General features: G+C 50.6%; 1 protein-coding gene, 1 long non-coding RNA gene and 1 pseudogene across 2 annotated transcripts; 1 reads left to right on the plus strand and 2 right to left on the minus strand.

Moving 5' to 3' along the window:
- Positions 1–922: 922 nt before the first annotated feature.
- LOC130865455 (atrophin-1-like) lies at positions 923–5,001 on the plus strand. Its single transcript, XM_057756516.1, has one exon. The coding sequence runs from the start codon at positions 1,276–1,278 to the stop codon at positions 4,816–4,818; it is 3,543 nt and encodes a 1,180-aa protein (XP_057612499.1). The 5' UTR covers positions 923–1,275; the 3' UTR covers positions 4,819–5,001.
- A 1,356-nt stretch (positions 5,002–6,357) lies between these two features.
- LOC130865332 (Golgi to ER traffic protein 4 homolog) lies at positions 6,358–13,632 on the minus strand (annotated as a pseudogene).
- Positions 13,633–13,696: 64 nt separating this feature from the next.
- LOC130865333 (uncharacterized) lies at positions 13,697–15,062 on the minus strand. The gene is made up of 4 exons (XR_009056094.1): positions 15,020–15,062; positions 14,765–14,928; positions 14,066–14,361; positions 13,697–13,772 (listed from the first exon to the last, which is right to left on the minus strand). It is a non-coding gene; the product is annotated as an uncharacterized LOC130865333 (long non-coding RNA).
- Positions 15,063–15,387: the final 325 nt, after the last annotated feature.

The following is a 15,387-nucleotide window of genomic DNA, read 5'->3' on the forward strand; positions in this document are numbered from 1 at the left end:
AGAATAACCTGTAACAACTATAAACAAGAATCTATACTCACTGATAAGTATAGTCATCATCCTTCATCAATGAATTTCCCTTTGCAACAGATGGAGACTACTACACAAAACCACAATCAATCAAACCACAGGGTTGTGTAGTTCACACTCCCACACCCCAGATAAAGTTGAGTAGGAGGAGGTGGAAAGATTGTAAGGGACAGAGAGTCAGGGAGTTTGCTGTGAGACGGTGCCTCCCAGTAGCATATAACAGAAGCATTTAACATAATGTCTCACCAACATGTATGTACTAATGAAAATCCAAGGACTCAAGTCTAAATAAAAACACCTCAACCAAAGAATGTTGAGGGTAGGAGAAATAGCCTTCCTCATGAGGAGCACACACTTGCTATTGGTGACCCCAAACTAATGGTCAAACCTAAAAACATGCTTACAAGAAAGATTATATAGATCCTCCGCCCCCCGACTGCCGCGCGCTCCCTCCCTCGCGTCTCCTCCGGGCCCCTCTCTCCTCCGTTCCTCCGCGCTCCCTCCTTCTCCCTCCTTCTCCCTCTTCCTCCCTGCTCCCATCCCCCTCTCCCGAGCGCCCTCCCTCTGCCGTCCGCTTTCCTGTGCGAGTCGCCGGACGCGCCGCCCAGCCCGTCCGCCTGTCCGCCCGCCCGCAGCCCGGCGCCGGGCCGGGGCCTCGGGCCAGGACGCGTTTGTAGGCGGCTGGCCTCGGGGCGGGCTAGGGGCGCGCGGCACGAGCGGCGGGAGGGTCGGGGGTCGCGGGCCTCGCTGTGGCCGCGAGTGCGGGCGGAGGCGGGCGGCGCGGCGGGGGCGGGCGGCGCGTTCCGGGCGGGCGGGGAGTGCGAGAAGCCGATCGGGGCTGCGCTGGGAGAGAGGCATGGGGGCCACCCTCCGGGGGGGCCGGGGCCGCCGCCGCCGCCGCCGCCGCGGCAGCAGCGACTGAAGCCGCGCAGCGAGGAGGGGCGGGGAGTGGCCGCCGCCGTCCCCGGGAGGCGCCGGAGCCCGACTGCACTCGCAGCCAGCCAGCCGTCCCGAGCCGCTCACAGGTCACCTCTGACCCTGTTTTCCTAATCCCAGACCTAGTTACTTCGTGAAGGGGGCACTGAGGCTCGGCAGTGTTTCACAGAGAAAACCCTGCGAGTACCACGTGCCTACAACTGCTTCCAGCTTCCCAGACCACAGCTGTGGGGAGCTTGGGGTACAGCATACGAGATTCTGTATTAAGCTGCCCAGGCAGAGGAGAATGGGGTCTCCACAGCCTGAAGAATGAAGACACGACAGAATAAAGACTCAATGTCAATGAGGAGTGGACGGAAGAAAGAGGCCCCTGGGCCCCGGGAAGAGCTGAGATCAAGGGGCCGGGCCTCCCCTGGAGGGGTCAGCACGTCCGGCAGTGATGGCAAAGCTGAGAAGTCCAGGCAGACTGCCAAGAAGGTGCGAGTAGAGGAGACCTCTACCCCAAAGGCCAGCAAGCAGGGCCGCAGTGAGGAGATCTCAGAGAGCGAAAGCGAGGAGACCAGTGCACCCAAAAAGACCAAAACTGAGCAGGAGCTCCCTCGACCACAGTCTCCCTCGGATCTGGACAGCTTGGATGGGCGCAGCATTAATGACGATGGCAGCAGTGACCCTAGGGACATAGATCAGGATAACCGAAGCACATCTCCCAGCATCTACAGCCCTGGAAGTGTGGAGAATGACTCCGATTCATCTTCCGGCCTGTCTCAGGGCCCGGCCCGCCCCTACCACCCACCTCCACTCTTTCCTCCTTCCCCTCCACCACCAGACAGCACTCCCCGACAGCCAGAGCCCGGCTTTGAACCCCATCCTTCTGTGACACCTACAGGATATCATGCTCCAATGGAGCCACCCACATCTCGATTATTCCAGGGCCCGCCTCCTGGAGCCCCTCCCCCACACCCACAGCTCTACCCTGGGAATGCTGGTGGAGGTGTTTTATCTGGGCCCCCCATGGGTCCCAAAGGGGGAGCAGCTGCCTCTTCAGTGGGTACCCCTAGTGGAGGCAAGCAGCATCCCCCACCCACCACCCCAATTCCAATATCAAGCTCCGGGGCCAGTGGTCCCCCTCCAACAAAGCCACCTAATGCTCCAGTGGGTGGTGGGAACTTACCTTCTGCTCCACCATCAGCTACTTTCCCCCACGTGACCCCAAACCTGCCTCCTCCACCTGCCCTAAGACCCCTCAACAATGCCTCAGCCTCTCCTCCTGGCATGGGGGCTCAGCCAATCCCTGGGCATCTGCCCTCTCCCCATGCCATGGGTCAGGGTATGAGTGGACTTCCTCCTGGCCCAGAGAAGGGTCCAACTCTGGCTCCCTCACCCCACCCTTTACCCCCAGCTTCTTCCTCCTCTGCCCCTGGGCCCCCAATGCGGTATCCATATTCATCCTCCAGTAGCTCTGCAGCAGCTTCTTCTAGTTCTTCCTCCTCCTCGGCCTCCCAGTACCCAGCTTCCCAAGCTCTGCCCAGTTATCCCCATTCCTTCCCTCAGCCCACAAGTATGTCTGTCTCTAATCAGCCACCCAAGTATACCCAGCCTTCCCTCCCATCCCAGGCTGTGTGGAGTCAGGGTCCTCCACCTCCTCCTCCCTATGGCCGCCTCTTGGCCAACAACAACACCCATCCAGGCCCTTACCCTCCTGCTGGAGGCCAATCCACAGCCCACCCACCAGCCCCTACACATCACCATCACCAGCAGCAGCAGCCACAGCCACAGCAACAACATCATCCTGGAAACTCCGGGCCCCCTCCACCCGGGGCATATCCTCACCCCCTAGAGAGCAGCAGCTCCCACCATGCACACCCTTACAACATGTCTCCCTCCCTGGGGTCTTTGAGGCCCTACCCACCGGGGCCAGCACACTTGCCTCCTCCTCATGGCCAGGTGTCCTATAGTCAAGCAGGTCCCAATGGCCCCCCAGTTTCCTCCTCTTCCAACGCTTCCGGCTCTTCCTCTCAAGCCTCCTACTCCTGCTCGCACCCCTCCTCATCCCAGGGTTCCCAAGGGGCATCCTACCCCTTCCCACCCGTTCCTCCAGTCACTACTTCCTCAGCTACACTTTCTACTGTCATCGCTACCGTGGCTTCCTCGCCTGCAGGCTACAAGACGGCCTCACCACCCGGGCCCCCTCAGTACAGCAAGAGAGCCCCATCCCCTGGGTCCTATAAGACCGCCACTCCGCCTGGATACAAACCGGGGTCACCACCCTCCTTTAGAACAGGGACCCCGCCTGGCTTTCGAGGCACCTCTCCGCCAGCAGGCCCAGGGACCTTCAAGCCAGGCTCACCCACTGTGGGGCCAGGGCCCCTGCCACCTGCGGGGCCTTCGAGTTTGTCATCTCTGCCTCCACCACCCGCGGCCCCAGCGACAGGGCCGCCCCTGACTGCCACGCAGATCAAACAGGAGCCAGCTGAAGAGTATGAAGCCCCCGAGAGTCCGGTGTCCCCGGCCCGAAGCCCCTCGCCCCCTCCCAAGGTGGTGGACGTGCCCAGCCACGCCAGTCAGTCAGCCAGGTTCAATAAGCACCTGGACAGTGGCTTCAACTCGTGCGCGCGCAGCGACCTGTACTTCGTGCCGCTGGAGGGATCCAAGCTGGCCAAGAAGCGCGCGGACCTGGTGGAGAAAGTGCGGCGCGAGGCCGAGCAGCGCGCACGCGAAGAAAAGGAGCGCGAGCGCGAACGGGAGCGCGAGAAGGAGCGCGAGCGCGAGAAAGAGCGCGAGCTGGAGCGCAGTGTGAAGCTGGCCCAGGAGGGCCGTGCTCCAGTGGAGTGCCCATCTCTGGGTCCAGTGCCCCATCGGCCTCCCTTTGAGCCTGGCAGCGCTGTGGCTACAGTGCCCCCTTACCTGGGTCCTGATACTCCAGCCCTGCGCACTCTCAGTGAATACGCCCGACCTCATGTCATGTCTCCTGGCAATCGCAACCACCCATTCTATGTGCCCTTGGGGGCAGTGGACCCGGGGCTTCTGGGTTACAACGTCCCAGCCCTGTACAGCAGCGACCCAGCTGCCCGCGAAAGGGAGCGGGAAGCCCGTGAACGCGACCTCCGTGACCGGCTCAAGCCTGGCTTTGAGGTGAAGCCTAGTGAGCTGGAACCCCTACATGGGGTCCCCGGGCCAGGCCTGGATCCCTTCCCCCGACATGGGGGCCTGGCTCTACAGCCTGGGCCACCTGGCCTGCATCCCTTCCCGTTTCATCCGAGCCTGGGGCCTCTAGAGCGAGAACGGCTAGCGCTGGCAGCTGGGCCAGCCCTGCGTCCTGACATGTCTTACGCTGAGCGGCTGGCAGCTGAAAGGCAGCATGCAGAAAGGGTGGCAGCCCTGGGCAATGACCCTCTGGCCCGACTGCAGATGCTCAACGTGACTCCCCATCACCACCAGCACTCCCACATCCACTCCCACCTTCACCTGCACCAGCAGGATGCCATTCATGCAGCCTCCGCCTCGGTGCACCCTCTCATTGACCTCCTGGCCTCAGGGTCTCACCTTACCCGGATCCCCTACCCAGCTGGGACCCTCCCTAATCCCCTTCTTCCTCACCCTCTGCACGAGAACGAAGTTCTTCGTCACCAGCTCTTTGCTGCTCCTTACCGGGACCTGCCAGCTTCCCTTTCTGCTCCCATGTCAGCAGCTCATCAGCTGCAGGCCATGCACGCCCAGTCAGCTGAGCTGCAGCGCTTGGCACTGGAACAGCAGCAGTGGCTGCACGCCCATCACCCATTGCACAGTGTACCACTGCCCGCCCAGGAGGACTACTACAGTCACCTGAAGAAGGAGAGCGACAAGCCGCTGTAGAACCTGCGATCCAGAGAGCGCCCACTGCTCTTTCACCCAGACCTTGGAGGACTACTCCACCCTTTTGCCGCACCCCCACCCCCCCAGAGCCGAGGAGAGGATGCTGCCCACTGGCAGAGCTTCTGCAGCTGGGCAGAGGGAGGGAGGGAAGAAGGGACAGACAAGGTTAAGGCCCAGGGTTGTGTGCAGAGGTGGTAAGTGGCAAGGGTGGGGACAGAAAGTGCACAGTATCTTGGACCAGGTCCCTCTTCCTTATCCCCTGCTTTTCTTCTCCTCCATGCCCAATCCTTGGTGCCACTGCTCCTCCCCTAACCCATTGGTGTGATTATTTCATCTGTTAGATGTGGCTGTTTTGCGTAGCATTGTCTGCTGCCCCTGCCCCATCCCCCTGTGTGCACCCCCCTCGGCGATGTGTGCCCCTTGCCCGTCCCACATTAATAATTTATATATATAAATATCTATATGATGCTCTATAAAAAACATCCTGACCAAAACCAACCAAACAAAAACATCCTCACACTTCAAAAAAAAAAAAAAAAGAAAGATTATATAGTCTGAGTAGGTTGTGTTTGTGTACATAGAAATACATATATGTATATAAATGAATGTGTGTAAAAGTGAGCAAAGAGGCCATGGTTTGAAAGAGAACCAGGCAGAGTACACGGGAAGGACTGAGATGAATAAAGGGAAAAGGTATATGATGTAAGTATAATCTCAAGAAATAATTTTCTAAAAAAATCACAAGGCTAGACAGTTCTGAAATCTATGAACCAGGAAACCCTAATGAAATGGGTAAAATTCTAGATCAGAGATCAAAATTCTGGGTAAGAGAAATTAAATCAAAAATAGGTTCAAAACGTAAACAGACCTTTAGAAAAAAATGAGAACCAACTGACATAAGCCTTCCTTTAAATTCCATTTTATAGAAAATAGGGCACATCTTCTTCCTTCCTAAGCAGCTTAGAGGTGTTGTAATCCAGAAGTTTTATTTATTTTAATTGTAAAAAATATGGTGTCTCCCTTTACAATCTGACTGGTAGCATGGACATTATCTGTGGTAATAGAGTTGGTTGCTCATTCCTGGACTCTTAAAATGGTTAAGTCCTAAACATTAGATTGCAAAATCACTCACCCAGAAAAAAATAAATACTACAACTTGAAAGATATGAAAACCTACTACATCCTTTAAAACATCTGCAGAACAGCAGCGTGGGGCTTATGGAGATTAGCAGGGCTGTAGATTGAATAACTAATCTCTACCTCCAAGGATCTTGGCCACCACAGAACATATACTTTCCCTGAGAAGTGCACCATGATTGTAAAATAACTCTGTGTCCAAACAGAAATAAAACAAGAAAGTGCCCTCATCTGCAGGGTTCAGGATCCTGCATGGCCCCCAGTAGTGAGCACCACTCCTCTGGCATGCCGTGGCAACAATGGACACATAAGAAGGGAAACCGGTTACTGATACCAGGCTGCCTGTCCCACTAGAGCCCTCCACAAGGAACCAGAGACAAGGACGGCACAGGGTGCTGCAGCAGGACTTGTGCTTTATTGTGGGAGATATGAGGAACATGGGTGGGCAGCTGGGCTTTGTTCTTGGTCCTGACCACACAGCCCTTGGCCTCCATACATAAATAGGGGCAGACTCTGCACAGGTGGCCCCTCCAGCCCCGGAACAGGAACCCACTGTGTAAGGGGCCTCATGTCCAGACTGGCACTGAATCCGTCCCAGTGGTGCTGGTCATGCACGTCTCCATGCTGGCCAGGCAGCTTCCAGGCAGGCTGATGAGGCTTCTGTCATCCTCGTACTCATCCCCATCCTGCTCTGAGGAGTACACGAGGCTGCTCAGCTTGTTCCCAGGTTGCCCTCTCTGGTGGAGGTCTGCTTTGGCAGCTCCCCTGTCCAGGTACACTTTGTACATGGTGTCCCCATGTAGGTAATCAGGCTGTGCTCACTGTGAACACAGTCATCTTGTCCACAGCCAGCAGCAGAAACCTGATGAAGTTGAGCAGGGATTGAAAGAAAGTCCCCTCGATGGACGGGACCTTCTGTGCGCACCTTGTAAAGATCCCGTGGGCACCTTTCTTGTTTTTCAAACAGAGAAACAGTTGTACACAGCCTGGGCCATGAACTCACCCACCCGCTTCAGAAGCCTTGTGCAATAGAGTACCTGTCTGTCATGTTGGTACAGCCCTTGCCCTCAGTGGAGGGCAGGAAGTAATACTGAGACTTACAGTAGTATTGCAGACCCCACAGTGTGAGGGGCTGGTGGAAGCTGGGATGGCCCAGTTTCCCAGATCCTCCACTGGACCACTTCAGCTCTGGCCACCAACACTACTTGCTCTTGAGAATTTAGATCCACCAAACTGAACACTGTAGCTGGCTCTACAATTCTCTAACAGTTCATCAGCTATATACACTATTACCTTCTCCAGGGATTCGAGGACCGGCATGGTCATGTCAGCCTGGACTGCTCTGCTGGCCATGACCGAAGAAGAGAAATACTCCTGAGTACCTGAGATCTCAGGATTCTGAATGCTTGTTTTAGACATGTATCTGAAGAAGAGCATCAGGTACATCTTGTGTGCCTTGTGGTAGTCGCCCTTCTCGATGCTTGCACACAGTTTGCCTCCATGTGGTGGGGGCATCTTTCTGGGTGACCAAAATCAATACCATGAGCCTCTGCACTGTTCAGAACTGGTGCTGTGGCAGGCGATGTTGGTGGAGCCTCCTTGCTCCCTTCCCTGTGGCTGCTACATGCACTCTACCAGAACTGATTTGTTTTTTGGCAGAAGCTACTATTGATGGCTACTTCCCCATCTGCCTGTATCACTGTGGGAAACACTATTTTCCTAGATAATACAGCAGTGCTGAGCCTCACCCTTCATCTATAGTTCAGAGATGTGCAAATTTACATTTTTTGAGGCTTCTCTGGATCCAGAGAATGTAATGGAGATTCTAAGCCTCAGTGACTTGTTTGAGTCTTTGCAGTAGTTCAGGAAAACTCTGGGAGGGCTCCCCTCCATCTGCTGGACAAGTAAATGTTATTGCCAATGCCGTTTACACTCCTCAGGGCGCAGGTGAGTCTGGCTGTTGATCCAAGAGGCACAGAGGAGGAGGGTGTTTCTGTCAATGTAGTCTGAGAAAAGGAACCTGCCAAAGCAGAAACCACAGTGAACAGCAGAGTTGAGGTACAGCATTTTGGGGATCTGAACCAGAAGGGATTGACTGAGTTTAGGAGTTCTCCCCAGGACTCTTGGACCTGTCCGTACCTGTACATTGAGATGGAAAAATGAAGATGAGGGGAGTCCAAGCAATGGCAGGCTCAGCACACCTTCTTCTCAGACCAGGGTCTTCTGTCTGGGCTGTCTCATTATCTCATCATCTGGACCCCATAGAGGAAGATGTGCTAGTCAAGCAAATGAGTTCTCACTAACTCCTCCTAGTTCAGTGTGGGTTCCTGAAAGAGCAAGCCAGGTGAAGTGAATTACTTTCTCCATGGAATATAAAGTAGATGGTAAAACACCCAGGCCTGTGTGCAAAGACCTCTTTGAGATCCACAGGAGAGCGAGCAGCTGCTGATTCCTCACAAATTGGAGGACTCAGTCATGGGCCGCCTGTCTGTTGGGGTTATCGCATGTGGGCACCTGTCCTGCAGAAACTCCAGAGAGAGACTCAGCACACTCCTGTAAGTCGCAGAGCAGCCATCTCTTCCACAGGTGTTCACTGTATCAGTGCTGCTGTGGGTTTCAGACTTATGAAAGGAAAACTACAGGGAGCATGGCGATGTGTCCTAGCAAAGCCATCGCTGATGCATTTCCTGATGAATGTGGACAGGGACAGCACACGGGCAATCAACACAGGAGAGCTTGGGACCCACCCAGGAACTGAGGATGACAAACCCTGAACAGAGACAAATGAGTCTGATAATATGAACAATTCTGTTGCCTTTAATGGATCAAGGATGATTAGATCTGTCTTTATTTTAGAGGAGGAGGCACTTGTTCAAAATGCTGTGGGTGAAAAGGGGTTCATACAGTGAAGTAGGCCTTGATAAATGTCACAGGAGATGACACATCATGGCCTAGAATGCAGATCAAATACCAACATAGGGTCTGCAGGTAGCAGGCAGAGTGCAGAACCAGGCAATATGTCAAGATGTCATGTATGGCTTTCAGGCAAATGTGTTAATATGTTCAAGAGATATTTAACCAAAATGCTGCCTGTTGTTTCTTCTGACATTAGACACCCTACTTTGATAGATGTAATGGGCTGAACTTGCACAGAAGGGGCCTTGAAGAATGCATTTGCCAGAGGCTGATACAGTCCAACAGCTGAGAACCAGGGAAAGGCTGAAATGGGACAGATCTTGAAGGTGCAGCAGTGATGCAGTAAGCAGGCGTTGCAAAAAGAGGAGATGGTGCAGGGTACAAGATGCGTCGTAGACCTTGACTTAGGAAAGAAAGCAGGTTCAAGGACCCACTTAGGGGTTAGTGATATATTAACCACATGACACATGATAATGTGGAAACAGGAGTGTATTCAGGCATAGAGCTTTCCAGAATCATTTTCCATTAGTAAAATGTACCAAGCACAGGCTGATATTTCTATATTTAAGAGAAAAATGCCAACTCCATGGGATTCCCTTTAAACAATAGGTTCAATGGAAAGTACTTGGATTAGTAAACCAATCATAACCTTGATGTCTGTTTTATTGGCATTTTATGATCACTTAGAATCATTGAATGTGAACGAATAGAAGATACTGTAAGCAGAAGCTGTGTACAAAGGCAGCAGTGTAGACAAATACTGTTGCAGATGTGGAGATGGATCGAGGCCCAGGAGTTTGAGTATCCTGCACTGTTTCTCTTGTCTCTGTCATCTTGAGAAACTCACCTGTGCCAGACTTGAATGTAATATCCAGGTCCACCACCAGGCCACAACCCAAAGGTGTGTGCGGTGCCTATATTACCTGATGCATAGTTAGATTCACAGAAAGAGCTGGAGTCTGTTAAAAGTGGTCTTGAGAACACAAAGAAAGAGACCACCACTCCCACTAAAGCATCTTACTGATGCAACTTCTAATGAGGAGAATAGATGCTCACAGAAGTGGCAGAGCAAGCATACCTGGAGAGTAAGCTGTACTTTTTATCCCTGTTAACACTATTATCCATGACCAAAGGAAGGAAAGTAGTTGTTTGGATGAGCTGAGGTCCAACTTCACAGTGTATGCACAGTTAGAGCTAGTCTGGAAAGGAATTATGAACAGTGAAGAAGGCAAAGAGAAGAGGAGGTCACTGGATGTATAGATATTCTGTTTTCCTTTTTAAAAAAGGAAAGGAAATTGGTTCCATCTGTCTGGAAGAACATGTCTAACACTTGAAGAGAAGTGGGCATTTAGAATGGGACATTGGGAATGGAGGAAGAAAGTCTAAAAGGCTCAGGAGTGTTCAGGGTTGAAGGAAAAACAGCATTTGTTTTATAGTATTTGACAAGAAAAATGATCATTTAATATTTCTTACAGGACTGGTTATTATTGACTCATAGGGGTATCCAAGGAGATATGAGGAACAGATATTTGACTTTTTTACCTCATTGTACCCTAGAGACAATGGAACTGATTTCCATGATCAAGGTGCAGGCAATGTTAGCCAAGAAGCAGAGGGCAGGATGGACTGGGAAAGGATCCTTGCAGTAATAGAGACGAACAGATGGTAGATGAGATGCTGTGGTAAAGTGTAGTAGTGATCTGTGCTTCAGATGCAGATACAGCCAGGGTGACAGCAGAGCTCTTATGCCTGTCCCTGCCCTGCAGTGAGAAAGAAGCAGTTCAAGACCAAAGTTCTCCTCAGGGAGTCCAGGTTGTCCTAGGCCTCCTTTCCCACCCCTGCAGAGAAGTGGCTCTTCCTTTGGGAATGTTTCCACTGAGGCTGCCAAGACCCTTGTGAGCCCTGCTGCTAAAGCTCAGCTTCCATGGGAGCCTGAGGAGTAGCTAGGTAGGATTTCAGTTTTGGGGAGTCATAGCAGTAATCACTAGCTCTGGCTGACTCCTTTCACCCTGGGCTCTGACAGGACAGAAGGACAGCACTGCTGAGTCTCCTCAGTGAGCACAGGGTGAGCTCTAACAGGATCATTAGTCACCACAGAACACAGGCCTCAGAATCCAGCTGGATTCTACTAGATCATATCCTTTGATCTTCTGAAAAGATTGCCACATCCAGAAGACATCTTTAACACTCTTACAAAAATAAAAGGAAATAACACATTGTTAACTTTCCCACAGAGAATGCCATCAGATTATTTCATTGGTATGTGATTTACCACAAAGATATATATATTTGGGGTTCCTCAAAGAATTCATTATTCAGGGAACATATTCCAGTAACTATCAAATGAATTTACTGCACTACAGTCTCAACTTTTCGCCTATACAATAGTCTGCCCCATACACGATCAGACACTCATTTATGAGATTCCTGCACTCACTTCCAGTGTCTGTATGTTTTGCTAGTCGATGTACAAATTTCAAATCCATCATTCTTCTCCTACACCACTGCATCCAATTCCCACCACTTTATCTCAGCCAGCAACACCAGAGACACTATGTCCCTAGACACACTTGCAAGTAGGTGAACTTCAATCTCATTCTCATCCTCCAATCCCAGTTCCCCAGTCTTATTCCCAGATTTATAGCAGGCCACCTGTTCTGGACTCTCCTTTTTCTGTCCCCATTCCTGGAGTAAACAAATCCTCTCTCTCAGCCTTCTCTTCATCCCATTCCTTTGTCTTGGTCTCCTTCACTGGAGACAGTCTGTCACTGCAGCCCATGCTGACCATGGAAGCAAATAGGCAATATTTCCTCTCCTTTCCGTCCTCCATTTTCAAACACTCAGTCTCATCCCTAAGACTGTACAAGACCACGTGCTGGACAGGGATGTGATTTCACCTCTTAATCCAACTCCCTAAGGACTTTAGAGATCCAGATGGCTGACCAAACTTTTCTCCCTCCTTATGTATCTGCTGAGACACTTGCCAATCTAGCTCATCCTACTCTTTCCTGCAATCTCCCAATACTAGAAACACTGCCCACCTGCAACCACCAGTGGCCACACCTGGGAGAGACTCAGAGCACTCTCTAAAGGCTACCCACAGCCACCACACCCCCTCCAGAAATCCTGTGAGGGCAACAGAAACTAAGGAATGAAAAACCTACCCAACAGACAGGCAAGACCAGATATCAACTACTGGAAGTGAAATTTTTCTAAGCCCAGATGGCTGGATGTCAGCATGAGGACAGAATCAAAACAGCCCAACAGTGTGTCTCCATTAGAGCTCATCAATAGGACTTCAGTAGTTCCCAAGCAAGGCAAACAGCTGACACACAGAACAAGGACTTCAAAATAGCTATTATGAGAATGGTCAAGGACCTTAGGAGGACATGAATGAAATCTTTGGAACACAAACAATGGATTTGAATGAAGAAGACAGGTCAAGGGTACACATGAAAAAAAAAGATTCAATAAAGACAAGTGGAACCAAGGGAGAACTGGAAACAGTGTAAGGGACTGGAGCAAGAATCCTAGAGGTAAGACTTACTGACAGAATGTAAGAGATAGAAGCAAAAATCGCAGACATTGAAGACAAGATAGAAGAAAATTGTTTTCCCAGTCAATAACAATGTTAAATCTAATAAAATTTCCACCACAAAGCACCAGAAAAATTGGGATATTATGTAAAGGCCAAGTCCATGATTAAGGGGAATAGAAGGCGAAGAAAGCAAAGTCAAAGAAACAGAAACTATTTCCAATAAAATCATAGAAGAAAACTTCCCTAACCTAAAGATTGAGCTTCCTATTAAGGTAAAAGAAGCATACAGAACTCCAAATAGACTAGATCATCAAACAAATCATACTTGGCACAATATAATCAAATCAATAAAACAAAGAATGTTCAAGGGTATAATAAAAATAATCAAGTAACATATAATGGCAGGAATTATTAGAATAAAATGATGACTGACTGTACTAACACTGACTATTATTATGACTGGGGTGAACAGGGCACCATATAGGACTCGGTCAAGATTTCATCTACATGATGTAGCCAATGAAGTGGATTCCGGACAATTGATAAACTGTCACAAAGAACCATACTCCCATTCACCAGGACAGGACCATTGGCCTCTGCAGAGGAGAGCACACAATTGGGATGGTTGGTGTACATCAAGACCATGATACAGAAACTCATCATCTACCACAAGGAGATGCACATTGGACACGAATTCACTACACCTGACTGATCTCAAGATTGGACCCCTGAAAAGCTTGTCAGCTGGCTTGCCCCTGGTGACCCAAGAAGATGCTCCATATATGTATGGTGGGCAGGAGAAGACTGCAGGCAGCTCCCTCAACAAGGCTGCACACCATACCACTGGCCATCATCTGCAGCTCCTTGGCAATCAGGTTTCCTTCTAAACTAAAGCCTGATGATGGCCCTGGGCTCAAAGATGTTCCAAGTTTGTTGACTTTTTCTGGGCAGTGATGTTTCCCAGTCCTTTTAAGCACTGTTTACCTATTTCTAGTACAAACACCTATCTTGCTGTTTACTCAAAGTCAAGGAATCCCCCATGGGGACATCAAATTTATCTGTCTGAATAATCATTGGCTGAGACAACAGCACCTTAGGGCATGAAAGATGAAGGCTTGAACTCGGTCAAGCAGAAAGAAGAAGAGGCTCCTGAAAACATGTGGCTTCTCTTCTCTGCAGCCACACCCTCTCTGAGCACCTCAGGACGAGAACAGATTTCTCAGGCAGCACTCACCTGCTGCAGCTTGGAGCAAGCTGGAACCCATGAGGAAGATAGGGTCGTCTTCTCGGGGTACACATGCACCATTCACTCCTAACCTCCTCTTCAGGGGAATTTTGCTCCTCTCCTTCTTGGTTGTGGACCCTGTCACCACCCACACATTCATTCCTTACTTTTCTGCTCTCAGAATGGAATTTCCTCTGGATAAATCACCTCCTCCCCATCCAGATGCAAGCCCTTTCTTCTGCCCTCTCTCACTGCTTTTATCCTTTGACATGTCCCACTTTCCCCACTCCTCCTTCCCCCTCCTCTTCCTGTGCCTCCTTACCACCTAAGAGGAAAGTGTGCAAGCGCTTCTTTACAGGTGCTCATTGATTCTGTTGATGGAAGTGAGGGGAGAAGGAGATGGGGACCCAGAGTCATCTGGGACACTTAACTTTTCTCATGTGGACTTGAAGCAGGATGGATGCCTCGTCATCGCCCATGATGATGTGACAGGCTTCTATGTCCAGCTACTTCTTCTGGGAACAAATGAAGTTCACCCTTGCACCCAGTAGGAGAGGAGGGGTACAGAGCTCATGCCCTGGTGGCTGGAGCTGTCTATCAGGTAGATGTTTGGGGCACACCTCCTTTCATGCTCTGGCCTGGCTTGCTCCAGAAACTGTTATGCCCCAACCAGGCCGAACACAGACCCGGGGTTTAGGAATCCCGGGTCAGGGCCGCATCGTCAGCCCTGGAAAAGAGATGAACAAAGGACTGTTTTAGTGACATTGACATAGAAAGACTTAGCAAAAAGCTGAACTGAGGAACCAGAGTTCTCCACATACTTCTTCCATTCCTAAACTGTAGTCCCTTTGAAAGCTCTTCTCCCTCCAGTTCCCCTGCATCCGCAAGCCCTGCCAGCAACCTCTGCTATCTGCTTCTGTCTCAACTATGCTAGTCTCTTCATGAATAGGATTCAGTGTGAAAGCTCCTTTTGGGGTTCCAGAAACCTTAATGTTTAAGTCCTGTAAATGACTGAAGCCTGCCCATGGCAAAGTGCCTTCGAAAAGTCAGCTCAAATCATAAGAGATTAACTGGCCTCACCCACCACATTTCCTTAAAAGTGCAATTTCCATTCTTTTGTTATTCCTTACCTGGATGTTGTCTCTTTTGTCCTTGGCATGCAGAGGCAGCAGAAAAACCTTCGAAAAAGGTTTCTGGTGGCCTTCACCTTAGCGTCCTTGTGTGTCCCCTCAGATGTTAAGTTTGCAGCATTTTCTGCTGACTTGGGTGTCTCTGATGACTTCATATCAGCACCCTGTGGGGCAGAATTCGCAGGTGAGTTAAGATCTGATGTATAAATCAGGGGAGCTGGACTTAGAGAAACCCTTGCTAGTTTTTTCATTTACCTCCTGGCCTTTCTTTACTTTGGGTTCTGTCATGAAGGTTGGCAGAGCCAGCTCACTCCACCTTCTCAGTGGAAAGCGAGGGAGGGTGAGATGAAGAGAGAGCCTCCTGGAGTAGCAGACCTGTGGATGATATTTGCTTTTCCACCTGTAGATATGATTTTTCTGAAAAAGGGCGTCATTTTTGGCTAAGGTCTCATAAAATCTATTTGGCAAAATTGTGTCACAGTTCTCTTCTGCCACTATGTTAGTCAGTGAGCAGGTTGTGTTGACAAGGCTTGAAATAGAGTACTCCGACGCTAATTTTTTGGAAGACTGTAAACTGTCATCAGTGAGATGGACCCAGGATAGTTTATCTGCCATGTCCTCCA

The sequence above is a fragment of the Chionomys nivalis genome, chromosome 23, assembly GCF_950005125.1.
Source record: "Chionomys nivalis chromosome 23, mChiNiv1.1, whole genome shotgun sequence".
Classification (NCBI taxonomy): domain Eukaryota; kingdom Metazoa; phylum Chordata; class Mammalia; order Rodentia; family Cricetidae; genus Chionomys; species Chionomys nivalis.

Bases quoted from the DNA above. Each gene is read 5' to 3' on its own strand.
- LOC130865455 (XM_057756516.1), top strand. From the start codon at position 1,276: ATGAAGACACGACAGAATAAAGACTCAATGTCAATGAGGAGTGGACGG.